This window comes from Syzygium oleosum, unplaced genomic scaffold (assembly GCF_021117445.2).
Source record: "Syzygium oleosum isolate NSW1041296 unplaced genomic scaffold, Sole_v2.1 Sole_v2.06, whole genome shotgun sequence".
Lineage (NCBI taxonomy): Eukaryota > Viridiplantae > Streptophyta > Magnoliopsida > Myrtales > Myrtaceae > Syzygium > Syzygium oleosum.
Genome location: NW_026607490.1, coordinates 4,247,102 through 4,262,406, shown reverse-complemented (window position 1 = coordinate 4,262,406; position 15,305 = coordinate 4,247,102). Strand labels below are relative to the sequence as shown.

At 38.1% G+C, this 15,305-nt stretch overlaps 1 protein-coding gene and 1 pseudogene across 1 annotated transcript; one reads left to right on the top strand and one right to left on the bottom strand.

Moving 5' to 3' along the window:
* The first annotated feature begins 4,359 nt into the window (after nucleotides 1-4,359).
* Nucleotides 4,360-5,616, top strand: LOC115667634 (very-long-chain 3-oxoacyl-CoA reductase 1-like). The gene is made up of 3 exons (XM_056312825.1): nucleotides 4,360-4,691; nucleotides 4,823-5,154; nucleotides 5,428-5,616. The coding sequence occupies exons 1-3, from the start codon at nucleotides 4,398-4,400 to the stop codon at nucleotides 5,510-5,512; spliced, it is 711 nt and encodes a 236-aa protein (XP_056168800.1). The 5' UTR covers nucleotides 4,360-4,397; the 3' UTR covers nucleotides 5,513-5,616.
* Nucleotides 5,617-11,395: 5,779 nt separating this feature from the next.
* LOC115663264 (uncharacterized) lies at nucleotides 11,396-12,326 on the bottom strand (annotated as a pseudogene).
* Between the last annotated feature and the right edge of the window lie 2,979 nt (nucleotides 12,327-15,305).

The window sequence follows — 15,305 nt, the reverse complement described above, 5'->3', positions numbered from 1 at the left end:
ATTTGTTCTTCAAATAAAAAGGTACTAATAAAGGTTTAAAGATACTAACTTTGGATAATCTTGAGGTTTTTTCTCTTTGGGATCTCATGTCCTAGGATTCAGAATTACACGCGAGGCAAGAAGTTAGCCTTCACGCTTCCAAGCCAACCAAATGAACTCTAAAAGTACACATGGACGACCTTAGTGCAGTCCTTCAACTCTATAATTCAACCCTTCAATTATATTCGTTGATCATTTTTATTTTTCCTGATGCTCATAACAATATACGTAGCTTCATTGATCAACTGTCGAGATCGCTGCATGTGGAATACAAGCTTCACGGCGTTGATTTCCAGTGTCAGGTATGTCAATGCTGCACCACGATTAGCTCTTGTCATATTCTAGTTTCTACCTCACCACAAGTATTACCGATTGCCACAACTCTATTCTTCACCTACGAACACAGAATCAGATTGAAAATAAGAAACTTTACAAGATCTTAGCTTAAGGACAACGAGATTGCAAGAAAGATTGCAAATCACTTCCAAAGTTAACCCTTGCTACTTCCAAAATGAATCGTTAGTTTTGTTTCAAAGTACTCGGCATTTCAAGAGGATTCTGACTTCATACATCACCAAACAAATTCATAAGTTAAATAGAAACAATCCTTTTGCATTTCTACATAGCTTGAAGAATGAATGTGAATATCTAACACTGCCAAAAATATTTCAAACCACTTCACCATTTAGAAGAATGTAGCCATCAAAACTCTGATGATCATGGTCTGTCACTCACGTTATTTATCTCTACAGTGTCTTAGCAACCATGCTAGACAAACGGGTTTCTATAGAATTGATCAGATTCTGATTAATTGTTTCGTATGGGATTTTAACGTATTTTGAACTGTTCGACTGATTATTGAAATACCGACATGATTTCTACTCTATATTCAAGTGTCAAAATTGAAGTTGGGAATGGAGTTTATACGTCGATTGTTTCATTTTTGCAACTCTTCATATTTTAGGTCCCTCTATATGTGGCAACTGTTGTAAAATTTGAATGGCTTCGAATCAAAGAGCAATCAAGTCGGACTTTGAGGCGTGATATCACTTTCCTTAAGGATTTATTTGCCCCACAATGTTGCTAATGGTCACCGGCAAAAATCCTCCAGGATACAACGAAGTCTCAAAATGAGAATACTAGATAGCAATTCTAGTATTTCTCCAGGGTCTCTCTAGGAAACAATTGAAAATGATGGCTGCAGTTTTTCGAAAGAAGACTTGAAAAAATTGATTGATATTTCCTTCTTGCCAAAAACTGACATATATAGAAGTAGGTCTTCATAGGCAACTCTTCACGAAAAGTTGCAAAGCTAATAAAGATATTCCTTCGGAAGAAGTTGCAAACTGAACAAATGCAACCCTTCGGAAAAGGTTGAAAACTGAACAAGTATAATCTCCAAAAGTTGTCTTGAAAAGACACATGTAAAATTCGGAATAAAATAAAATAAAAAATATATATAAATAAAATTCCGAATTTTCATAATTTCGAAAAATTATTTAGTAAACAAAAAACAACCTTTCAACTAATAAAGATTAAGGAGATAACCTTACGAAATAAAATAAAAAATAAAGGGATTAGAGCTAATTAAACCGCGGCCGCGCAAGGGAGCCAAGTGCTAAGTGCGCCTAATAATCGCGCCAAAATCGCGCACCCGCACGCGGGTATTGTGTGGACTAGCACACATCCCATTGTCTTCACTCTAAGGAGTAAGAAGACACTCACAGTTATAAAATGGCCCACTTACCCAAAACTTTCCTATGTGGGATAAAGGAAAAGGCATTGTTTTGTTTGTTTTACAAACAAACATCCAACAATACAAGAATGGCATCCAAAGTGGCGTCAATAGAGAGCAAATCCACGTTTGTCCCATCAGCGGACCAGTACGTGCGAGCCGCGTTCGACCACATTGGTTACGAGCCACGGTGTACGCCCCACCGGGCTCACTCGCTCCAAAGGTGTTTTGCCTGCTTTGTCCCCGATCGTGTTCTTGACGCATGGCGCCTTTCGATTGGTCTTAAAAGGAGAGAGAAAAGGCAATCATGAATGTTAGAAGAACTGAAATATTCGCTATAAGATGGTGAAGCTACTAAGTTGGGTTCTGTTATAATCAATGTGAAATATCAAATGATAACTCTTGTGGATTATGTTAAGGAATGCTTTAAAAGTACTTGGTAAATATTCGCATAAAATATTTCAAAACGTTATTTTTCTTGTGTTATGCATATTCCGTGCCTTGAAAGTAAAATTCTTTTCTTATTAGATTTGATTGACAAGTGTCCTAGCAGCTACAACAAGAACCCTTTCAGGAAAATTGTCCAACCAGTTATAAATTTATTGTACGGATACTAATTCAATCATAAATTTTTCATTTTTGCCAATTGAGTCTTAAACCTTTACTTGAAATTCCAATGTAATCTTTCTGGTTAATTTTCGTTAGAAATCACTAACGCAACAGTATGCTACATAGGATGGTAAGCAATAATTTGACTGTCATGCCAGTAATTTTCGACGAAATTAACTTAAAGGACTATATTGGAACTTCGTGCAAAATATTTAGAACTAAATTGATAAAATTGGAAAGTTTGTGACTGACTTGACATCCAAGCTATAGATTTACGATTGCTTGGGTAATTTTCCCACCCCTTTCCAAGACTTCGTTTGTATCATGGAAAACATTTTCCGGCATTTAGATCGCTTAGAAAATTGAGTTAATGGAAAATCTATACTTAAATTCAGGAAAAAGAATTCTAAAATATGACTAAATATTAACACTTGGACTAGAAACTTTATGTTTGGGCATAGGAAACCCAAAGCTCATTCTCGGGCTCTTGGCAGCGAACCCACATATAAAGGCCGGGGTCAGGACCATTAGGGTCAATCAAGGCCAAGCTCGGGTCCAAAAGGTTGGGCTTGGAACCCCGTGGTGCTTAGGCCCAGTCCACAAGGGTGGGGCTCGAGACATTAATGCCTAGGCTAAGGTCTACAGAGGCGGATCCTAGGACCTCGGTACCCCTACTTGGAGCCTTGGTCCGTGTCCACGAGGCCGGGCCTAAGACCTTGGTGCTCTTGCCCGAATCCTTAGCGCCTAAGCCTGGGTCCATTAAAGTTGGGCTTAAGTCCACAGAGGTTGAGGTTGATTACAAGGTAAATCAACAGAAACTATTTCGAGTTCCTTCAACATATGCACATGTTTGCAGTCTCTGGGCATCGATATGCTAAACCAATTTAGCTAATTCCACGAGGATTGTACGCATTAGCATCATATTTATGAGAACGGCCAGCGATTCTCTTGAAATTGAACTCCTTCAGATTTTTCTGACAAAATTTTAAAGTTTTACAATAATATAAAAAGGAAGAACCATACAAAAATTTTAAAATTTAGTAACTCCATGCGATAGATAAAAAGCTGCTCCAACCACGTGACCCTGGAAAACTACATACATTGGAGATTGGACTTGTAAAAGCCAAATGAACCGGTTCGTGAACGCAAATCTAAGCATGTTCACGTGCACTGTGTCATAACAATCCCCACTATTTTCTGGTTTCTTAGGAAAAAAAAGAAGACGACCAATGCCATCTTTTTTATTGTCTCAGGTTGAGTTTATTTTTCATAGAAAGGAGAATTAAATAAAGATTATTATACCTTCTTGTGAATGACTTAAACTACAAAAACAAGGATTTTGTTTACAAGTATCCATGTACACTAATTAAGCTAATTAGGGACAGGAAAATACTTTTCGAGACACTTTGTAAAGTGAAGAAGTACACAATTTTTAGGAAGGCTAATTACTTTAAGAGTAATTGCCTTATATACTAATGATTTGAGAAAGCGCATAAATATAATCAACAATGCAAGGATGGATAAGGCCGCTTGCGTGAAAATCTTTAATTAGAAAAAAAAATTCAAAACGTATTTAAGGAAGCTTAACAAGTGATTTTAGGGAAACTTTTTTAAGTTCTACTAAAAGGAGCATAGGTTCTAGTGTTTGACTGAGTAATTTTATAGATTTACATGTAGACAAACTTGGGGATTCTATTTTCAACAAAAGTAGTAACTAAAAAGATACTTGCCGAGATCTTCTCTGGCTACCCAAACAAATTGAATGGCGAAACAGTCAACTGGTAAACTTATTTAATGTAGATTTTCCTTGCTTGTAGGATTCACGAGATGGCGAAATCTTGGCAAATCAATATCAAAAGGGCAGATAATTTATTCGTTCAAATACATATGAAACGGAGTAAAATCAGTCTTCTCGGGAAGCAAACAAAGTTCATACCGACTTGGATAGCCTTTATCTATGAAAAAACCCAAGCCGTTTTGCTATCTCAAGTTCTTATCCAACACGCGCAAAGCAATGGAACTTGAGGACTTGATGATCATGGCGGCCGCGCTGCTAGGGTTCATCTTGCTCTTCAAAAACCTGCTCGTCTTTGTACGATGGCTTCATGCCACATTCCTTAGGAAGCCGAAGAACTTGCGCGAGTACGGCTCGTGGGCTGTCATCACCGGCCCCACCGATGGCATCGGGAAAGCCCTAGCCTTTGAGCTTGCATCCAAGGGCCTCAACCTCGTGCTCGTGGGTCGAAACCCTAATAAGCTCGAAGCCACCTCAAGCGAGTTGATGCAGAGATACGAAAAAGAGATCCAGGTCAGAAACTATCTTACGTGCTTGTTAATTAAGAATGTGATATAACGAACATAATACCTGTTTACTTTAACAAAGTGATTGCATGTCATGCCTAATAAGGGAATTTACAATTGATAAGATACTTTCTCCAGGTCAAGACCGTAGTCGCCGACTTAGCAAAGCTGAGTGGATTGGAAATAGAGGTGGCGGTTGCTGAGGCGACCGAAGGGCTCGATGTTGGGGTGGTGGTGAATAATGCCGGAGCGGCTTACGGTCATCCATATGCGAAGTACTTTCACGAAGTGGATGATGAATCGATGGAGTGCATATTGAGAGTGAATGTGAACGCAGCGGTGTGGGTAACGAAGGGAGTGATCGATGGAATGTTGAAGAAGAAGAGAGGAGCGATTGTGAATATTGGCTCTGGTTCCACCGTTTACGTCTCTTCGTTTCCTCTTCAAACCTTGTATGCCTCAACCAAAGCGTAAGTTTCGTATCCTCCAAACTCCTATCTATCTTCTTTCACCACGAAACATATACTAACATCCATTGCATTTGTTAGTCTTCGAATATTGGGGAAAGTATATAATTTTTTTTAGGAATATGTTAATAAGTGATCCTGACACATTACGACACTAATTAAGTAACTACTTAAGGAATCATTACCGATATTATAGTGTTCTTCTTATTTTTCATGAACTGAGGTTTCATGCATACATATGTTAACTGCACATAGTGTTTTATTTATTTATCACAGTTTTATGGCAATGTTCTCAAAAAGCGTCGCTCTTGAGTACAAGGACCAAGGGATCGATATTCAGTGCCAGGTACATGTGTCATAATTTGTTATACAATGCGTAGATAGATGTCAAACTTTTTCAGTGCATATATGTGGGTGAATGATCAACCTTTAACCTCTTTTCAATTTGTGTATATTGTGTGATGATTGGGCAGTTGTTTTGCGTTTGAACTTTAGATGACATCATAGTAGAAAAGTCAGCCTAAACGTAAGGGAAAGCTATTGATCGATTTGTTTACATTTAGTAATCACTCATTCGTAAACTAGCTTAAAACTTAATTATTCAGATTGTATAAGTCGATATCAATACAAAAGGAAACCTTATGCATGATTAAGGAAAGCTTAAGTATGTGTTAATAAGAGAAAACATATTTTGCATCTTGTGATATTGTTTCGCCGGGAATGGCTCTAGATGACGAAATACCTTTCACCGAATGTTATCTTTGATTTTTGTTGAATTGAGAAAGTAAATGTAGGAACTGGAAAGATAAAATGATAAACCGAAAGAAACCTAGTTTTTGTTGATGATTGTGAATCCCTCTCTTGTTTACAAAAAAATTAACCAAGTCATCATAATCGATATGATATCAATTTAGGTAAGCATATGACCTGAGACCACGTGAGGTGGCATCGGCGAGATACTGACTGCACGAGTCCTTAACGATGGCCATATTGGTCACATGATTTCTTGCCGATGGTCATACTTATCTATGACCATGATCAGTTATCGATATACGATACCAAATGCTGGAAAAGGCAAAGATATTGATTCAAAGGCATCGATTGACAACTGGATAATAAATTATCTGAGAACTGACCATTTTGTGAGCAAAGTGGGTGCGAAGTTTAGGCATAATGGCATTCAAATTTGAAACCGCTTGTGGATAAGATAATGGAGCACAACAGATCGTGATTAGAAGGTGAATTTGAAGGAATAACGACTTCGATGAGAGTCAGGGTGGCTACGAATAAACGTGGAGAATCAAGGTGCGACTTTGAACGAGCAATTGCTTGGAGACAAGATGTGGTGGCAACTTGAAGATGTGGAGCTGAAAACTTTGGAGATGTGGGGGCATGGTTGAAACTGCATAAGAATTACCGAAGCCATCTCCCCTTACATGTTAACATTTGGCAACGAGGCTGTCCTTCCATTAGAAATAACGGTCCAGTCATCGAGAGTTAGAATATAGAGTGATATTTTAAACAAAGATTATGATCAGATGATGTATATGAATCTTGACAAGTTGGATGAAGATAGGGCGTCGGTGTTAGATAGTGTCATCGCTCAAAAGAAAAAAGTTACCAAAGCATACAACAAACATGTTAATTAAAACAATTTGATGTTGGTGACTTAGTTTGGAAGATTATATTGCCGATAAATTCAGATAATGAAAGATTTGGCAAATATTCTTTTACATGGAAAGGACCCTATTTAGTGAGTGATGTGTTAAGTAGCACGCTTATTGATTAATGGACATTGATAGGAAAGAATTGTCACGATCAATAAATGGAAAGTACCTCAAGACATATCATCCAATTATGTGAGAGATGCATGATGAATGAGAAGAAATTTCAAACAAAATATCACAAGAACTCAACGTCCAAATGGGTGCATCAATTCAAAAAGAAATACTTCATTAAAGTTTTAGCGGATTACACAAGATCAACATGCCATTTCAGAGCACTAACAAAGGTTGATAAACATGCTTCCATCAGTTCATTTTCTTGGGTACATTGCTATATATTTGATAGAGGCACATGTTTGAACTAAAGAAGAAAGATGATCACATTCTTCATTAGGTTCATTAGATTGGGATTGCTGCTCTTCCGGAAGTTGACTAGCGTACACCAGGAGGGTATGATGAACTTGAATCTTATGATCAAGGTTGTTTGACCTCTTTGAGATATTTTCCCTTTTCAACGTTAGTCTGGCAATTCCCCTTTTTGTCTCAAGCCAAGTATCGGGATTGTTTAGCCTGGTCACATGCATCTCCCTTTCAATCATGAGCTTGAAATGTTCCTTCTTAGCATGCTCAAAAATTTTATGACCGGCCTGTGAGAACCTTCCTTGCATGATAGGCTTGTTCCTTTTTGTTCCGGTACTCATTCTCGAAGGATTGGAAGCTTTTTTGCTATTGGACTTGAAGGCTTCTAAGCCATTAACAAAAAGAGTTGCAAACTCTTCGTATTTCTCCTAGAATTCAGGTTTTTCAGTATTACCAACGCACTCTAAGTCCACCAATAATACCCTCATCTCCTTTTTAACATCAACATTTGAAATGATGTAAGAATATTTAAAGGAAAAGAGATCGAAGAAACTTTTCCATCTAGATATGGTCTTATCAAAAGGAGCATCATTAGGGACAGGTGGAGAAGAAGATGAAGTCATATTGAATATGATTTTGGACTTAGAAGAAAGTAAGTTGAAGATGAGTTGAACGTTACATTAAAGATGTGGAAGATATGATCTTTGAAGTCCAAAATCATATCCAATATGTTTTCATCTTCTTCCCCATATTACCCTAATGATACTCCTTTTGTTGTCGAGATCATATCTTGATGGAAAGGTTATTCCATCTTCTCTCCTTCAAATATCCTTACATCATTTCAAATCTCGGTAGAAGAGAAAATAAGAGTATTATTGGTGGACTTGGAGCCCGTTATTAATACCAAGAATACCAAGTTCCAAGAGGAATATGAAGAGTTTGCAACTCTTTTTGTTTATGGCTTAGAAGCCTTCAAGTCCAATAGCAAAGAGATAAACACACTATAATCCTTTGAGGATGAGTACTGGGACAAGAAGGAACAAGCCTATCATGCAAGGAAGGTTCTCAAGGGTCGGAGTAAAATTTTCAAACAGGCCGAGAAAGAACATTCCAAGTCATGCAAGAAAGGAAGAGGCTTGTGACCCAGCTGAAAAATCTCAATACTTGGCTCAAGATAGAAAGGGAATTGCCAGACCAACGCTAGAGAGGGAAAGGATCTCCAAGAAGTTAAACAACCACAATCATGAGATTCAAGTTCATCAAATTCTTATGGTGCACGCTAGTCAACTTTTGAAAGAGTAGCAACCCCCTGTCTAATAAACTCAATGAAGAGTGTTACCATCTGTCTCATTTAGTTCAAACATATGCCTCCATCAAATATCAATGTAACCAAGAAAATGAATGGATGGGAGCATGTCTGTCCTCCTTTGTTAGTGCTCTAAAATGACATGTTGATTTTGTGTAACTAGTTAAAACTTTAAGTATTTCATTTTGAATCAATGCACCCAATTCGACGGCGAGTTTTTGTGATATTTCATTTTTTGGTTCTTCGTTTCGCTCTTCTTGCATCTCTTGTATCTCCCACATAGTTGGATAATATGTCTTGAGATATTTTTTGTTTGTTGGTCGTGCCAATTCTTTCCCATCGATGTCTATCAATCGGTAAGCATTACCACTTATCATGTCAGTCACTAATCTTTTATTTATTGATCATGGCAATGCTCTCACGCCCCCATCTTCATCTAACTCGTCGAGATTCATATCCATCAACTTATAATAATCTTCGTTTAGAATATCACTTAGTATTCTTTCTCAATGACTGGATTGTGATTTCTAATGGAAGGATAGCCTTTTGGCCATATGTTAACATGTAAAGACTTATTCTTGTACTCGATCTTTTTTATGTTTGGTAAGCCCATAACACGGTCGACAAAGAGAATTTCATTCCCTGGGATTTTCTTCAATAATGGGATTCTCTTCAAGTTGCCTTCAAATGAAATTAACTATGGTTTTGTTCGAAGCCTTGACTTGTCCATTAGCATGAGCATAATAAGGCGTCGAATGGCCTAATTCCATAAAAAAAACCCCGAACTTTAAGTTTAGTCCCAAATTTGCTCCAAACTTTTTTTTTGTCTTAAGAAAAACCTTCAACTTTTACTCAAGTCCCAAATATGTCTTGCCGTCAACATGCTGTCCAAGTAGCCATTATTATCTGACATGGCATCTACGTGTACATGCTGACACGTAATTTAAGTGCCATGTCACACATCATAAAAGGAAAAAAAAAAAAGAAAAACTGAAGGAGAAAAAAAAAGACAACCCTTCATCCGTTACTATTCTGCCTCATCCCTCCTTGGCATCTCACTCCTCTGTCAGCCGTTGCCCTCACAATGCTGCGGCCTCAGTTGAGAAAAACTGAAAGAGATGCGGCCATGGCCGCTCAAGCTGTAAGCTTGCAATGGCCATTGCTGCTTGAGCTTCGGGCTCATGTGGCGGCCATGGCCGTTGGAGTTTTGAGCCACGACGCTAGCAGTGGCCATGGTTTCCGGCGTGACGGTCACAATAGCCATGACTATTGCGAGCTTCAAATCAATTTTTGGGTTGTCTCCAATAACCTCTAGGCCCCTCTTCTAGCCGTCGCCCCTCCATCTCTCCCGTGCTCGTCTCCATCTTTGTTGCTTGTTGAACAAAAGGGGTAAAGCACAGTGACGTTGAAAACGAACAGTGACCAAACTAAGTCACTAAGGTTAGGGTAGGCGTCATCATTGTTGATCGGCACTGGCGAAAGACGATTGAACAAGCGTGAAGCGGTTTAGGCTCTTTTGACAGTAAAGTAGAATGAAACAGAGCAACCTTCGGCACGACGACATAGGTGTCAAATGATGATAGTGATAGCTGCTTGACAGTTGACACTCTCTTCTCTTTATATTCATCATCTTCAACATCTTCAACATCTCTATCTCCATCGCTCCACCGCCAGACTTCGTGATGACCACCATCATAGGACTCTGCGATGACGCAGGAGCTTGAACAGCGCATGTGACCATCGGTAGCATTGCAAGTAGAGAAATTGTGAAAAGTCAAGGTTGATTCTTTCGCAGCAAAAATCAAAACTAGCCGAATGAATCTACGTCCGAAAGCCCAAAAAAACGATATCTTGAGCTTTGAAAATGGGGGATGCCGAGAGCGGGGGACTCTTGAGCTCGGTCTTCTCTGGGATGTGAGATGAGCATATGAAGCCGTGAGGAAGGCCCAATGTGAATAGTGATTGGAAAAATGTTACTTGAAGTTTTTAGATGATGGAGCTGAATATAGGAGAGTCTCGGTTGAAGCACGCCGAGATGATTGCGGCAATAGATGATGGCCAAGAAGCAGTCTCCGCAAATGACGGAGCAATGGTGAAGGTCAAAGCGGCGGCATTTTGCTTATGTTCTATTCATGAATGGAAGATCACAGAGAAAAGGTTACTCAAGCCTTGTGAAGCTAATGTTCCATTCATAAATGCATTTTGCTTATGTCTTTAGCATCAAGTTGATAATCTAATCAGGAGAACTTGCAAGAATTTCTATTTTTTTTTTTTTGAAACTCACATTCGCAGCAGTTTTATCGCAGCTTCTCCAAAATTCCACACCATGCATGTAATTTATCCAAAAACATCACATATAGTATATTCACAATAGAATTTACGAATTTTCCAGCCAAAAGCGATAATACAAGGCGCAGAAAGTTGTTGGACAATTTTACAAAATGCTAATGCTAGACTCCAGGGTTAGAAATTGAACTCAAAATTACCAAATCCACAAACCAGATACATAGTACACGACCAAATCCACTTACAAAAAACATAAAAATTAGCACTTTTCAGTCTCCAACAAAATATCCTCAGGTAACAGCAAGCACTGAACATCCACTAGCATCTCTTGGTCCACAATTTCACAATTCACCACCTATTCCAAATTGTTGGGGGCATTGAGGTTATGAGATATCAATTGAAGATTGGCTTGGTAAAACTTGAACATTCCTTGCACTTGTTTGTCTGCCGTAGAGGATGGACCTTCATTGTCAATAACTCTATCACTACCAGGCATCTGTAGTAAAAAAATTGGACATATGAAATTGTCTTTCTTTTCGATATACATATAAAACATTAAACAAAGATATTACTCCTTAATATGAATTCCCAACTGTAGACATGAAAAGTCCATATCCTTGTCAAGCTTCAAGATACAAAATGAGCATAAAACATTAATCACAACAGACACAAGTGTTTCAAAAATAAAATGTGGCTAAAAACACTAACCTATGCTCTCTCCTTCCTGATGATAGCAGAGTCCCCATTAGATGGTCTATTAGCCCGTACACTATCCTGCACACCGCTGGCCTTCTTTGGTCTCTCTCTTTTTGCTCACATGTGAAAAAACTCAAGAAAACCCAACCCCCCCCAAACCAAAAAAAAAGTTATAATTAAAAGTTATAGAATTATCAAAATCAAGCTTACTTTGGGTGGCCTAGGTGCTATAGGATTCTTGCATGTTTTATTGTTATGCCCATACTGAAGGCAATTTAAACATCACATTTGGACTCAAACTTTCACCAATTTCTTACCATCACTACTTCGTTCATCCTTGTCATTGATTTTGTTTTTTCTTCTCTCTCCCCCTTTTCCTTCTATAAGATGGGGGTTTGATTGGCTCACCACCGACTTTGAGCCACATTTGTTGCCCATTCATGGCTAGGAGGGGAAATTGATAACATCTCTCGTAAGCAGCTTTGTTGAAACAGTCATCAATGTAATCATTGATTTATAACTTCATGAAACTAATGCAACATATGACATGTTTACATGGTATTCTAGGTATATCCTATTACCTACAAGCACAAGTCTTCCTAGCTCAGTCAAAATCTTTTGTGAAATACTTGAACCTCAAAGTTATTCCCCTTTGCCGGTCTAGCAATACCATACATGGACTCGAGCTTAGTCTTCTCCAACTTCATTCTAATCCTTGGGCAAATTGGATATGTTCGATCCACCATTAAACAATGTCTCTCTGCCATCCTCTCCATCAATATAAATCTTATTCCTTCAAGCATTTTGAGTATGAGTTTTGCACAATTTCGATGCTCTCCTTGCGAAGATAGGCATGAAATTGCATTCATTAGTCGTTGCAACCAAAAAATCAGCCGACAAAAAACAAATCACATCAATAATTGTGCTATTGTAATGTAACAACCAATAAAGACAAAAGATGAGATATCACCTTTTGCTGATCACTGATAAATGTCTAACCCTCGCCCGTATCCATGCTCAAGTCAGTGAATAACAAGGTGAGAAACAAGTCCAAGATACCTCGGACTCAATTTCCACAACTATCCAAGCAATCGAAAACATTTTTTCGTAATCTCGTCCTACAACACACAACAACATACCCTTCAATCTAGTCTTAAGAAAGCACCCATCTAAGCCTATGACATGCATACATCCTACTAAAAACCCCCGTTTCAACTCATCAAATCCCTCATACCAAAAAAACAAAAAAGAAGAAGAACTCATCAAAACCCATATAAAATCTCTCAATACTTTGGTTGCTGGGTAGACTTCAATGTCAAATGTTACATCCTTGCTAACTCTCTTAAGCTCCACCAAATAAGATATCAGTACATCACATTGCTCATCTATCGGGTCCATTATATCACTAAGAGCTTTCCATATAATTCTATAATAGTTTTCTTGTTAAGTGTCAGATAAAACATTTCTCTTGCATCTGTCTGCATTTCTACAGCTTAATCTTGCATTTCTATAGCTGAGTAAGTAGGTTTGGCTCTAATCTTGGGCATGTACTCTTGAGCAAGCCATGTAACAATGGCTTACCTATTTTTTTAACAAGAAATAAGATCTCAGTATATCATATTGCTTCTCTATCGGGCCTATTATATCACTAAGAGCTTTCCATATGACTCTATAACATTTTTCTTGTTAAGTTCCAGGGAAAACATTTCTTTTGCATCTGCTTGCATTTCTACAGCTGAGTAAATAGGTTTGGCTCTAATCTTGAGCATGTACTCTTGAGCAAGCCATGTAACAATGGCTTGCCTATTTTTTAGACTTCTATTGCAATTATGGGGATATCTAACTTTCTTTATGACAAAAGTTTTCTCATTCTAAATTCAACCGCTATACAACCCCCAACCGTATCCTCTTACAGACCTTGCTCCCATTCTTTTATATTCACTCTTTTGCCAAAAAATATTAAATCCATTAATTACGGCATACCTTTTCACATCATTCTTGAACTGTTCATGATATTCAAATCTCATGCTTAGACTAAACAATTCCTTGTGATGGTCATATATAGGATCATACCTATTAACCATTAGGCCCGATATGCCACTGCTTTCTTCAAGATCATCAATATGAGTTCCACTTAGAGATTCATTATCAGAATCTACATCTTCATCAGCTACCTCATTTTTGTATGAAACAATATCAGTGGAACCTATAACTAAATCTTAACCATCATCTGCGTTCTCCTGCTCCTCTTCCATTCTTGCTTCTTCGAATTCTCTCATCATCTCCCTTGTTACTGACTCTTCATCATCTGATATATTTGGTTCTTTATCAGTCCAGTCAAATGAGCTATCATCACTGTTACTTTCATTATGTTAAAAACACAAAGTCATAAAGTGATTACTAAAAACAATATTAAAGAGTCAACAATTGAATGAAGTCACCATTGCTTCTGATTCAACCTAGTAATACTCCAATTTTCAACGAACAAAACTTGTAAGCAAAATGATGGTCAACCTAGAAGTTCAATATCGAACACATCACATTGATTGAAGTGAACCTTAAACAACAATTCATATACCGGGAACGATTAGCTACCAAAATAATCAACCAACATTCTCGTGTGATTGAATTATGTTCAGGAACCGGAGGACTTTGAGCACATCTTTTGATATTTCCAATACTTGAGGTGATGGTGACAACCAGGAGGAAACAATAAAATGTGCTAACTGACAGGTGGTACAAGGAAACAACAACAACAATCCTCCAACATGTAGCTTCTAACTAGAATCATACACGTAACAAGAATCGTAAAAACTAATAAACACAAGACAAATGCACGTATACTTCATTAGATACGATGACTGTTAAATTTAGGGAAAAAAAGAACAAAAGAAATTACAAAAGAACAAATACCTGGTTGTCATGAGGGTTGCTCGCAGTTTCTGCCACCCTCTCCACCAAGTGACCGAACACAAGCCTGTATAGGAAGAGACGGAATGCTTTGTCCATCATCCAGTCGATTCACAGAGGAATTCCTCCTGTCTATGATTAATTCCTTCGAGTGAAATGAGTGGAGAGGCTAACGTACAGAGGACGGAGAAGCTCATTGACTCCGACTTTGTGTTGTCAAGAGCAAATCTCTCTTTGAGCAAGAATTGAAGAAGCAAAAAGCAAGTCCTAATTCCCCCAATCTTCAGAGTAGGGAACGTCACGCAAATTGAAGAAGTAAAAATCATGCCTTAATTCCCCCAAGCATAGCAGGGAATGTCGACGTTTTGTGGAGTTTTTCCACGTCTAACGTTAAGTCTTTTGATGTGGCAATTCCACGTCAGCACTAAATCCACGTTAGACGTTAGCTTTAGTCCCAATTTTTCCCCATTTGCTTTGGGTCGGCTCATCCTTGTTGTATTATATAGGAAAATTACGTATGCATCCTTGTCAATGCATGAACATATCTCAAGTGTTTTCTTTGGTCCTTTATGGATTCTCCAAGCTTGGACATCTCTTTATTTTCCTTCTCTACACTCTAACAAGACACGCCTTTTGCCTCAATTCAATAACATAAGCATTCGAGGCCTATAACATAATCAATTTCACAATTCAAGTATTTCCTTAGATTCTTCTATGAGCACTCCATTTGCCAATTTGATCTCTTCACTCTTCGTGCTCCAATTTTTGTTGGTCATTTCCAATTCAATCACCCAAACAGGGCTTCGAAGCACTGGCATTGTGTGTCAACCCCCATTGATCTCACTTTAAGGGTATCAAAGAAATTGAAGCTT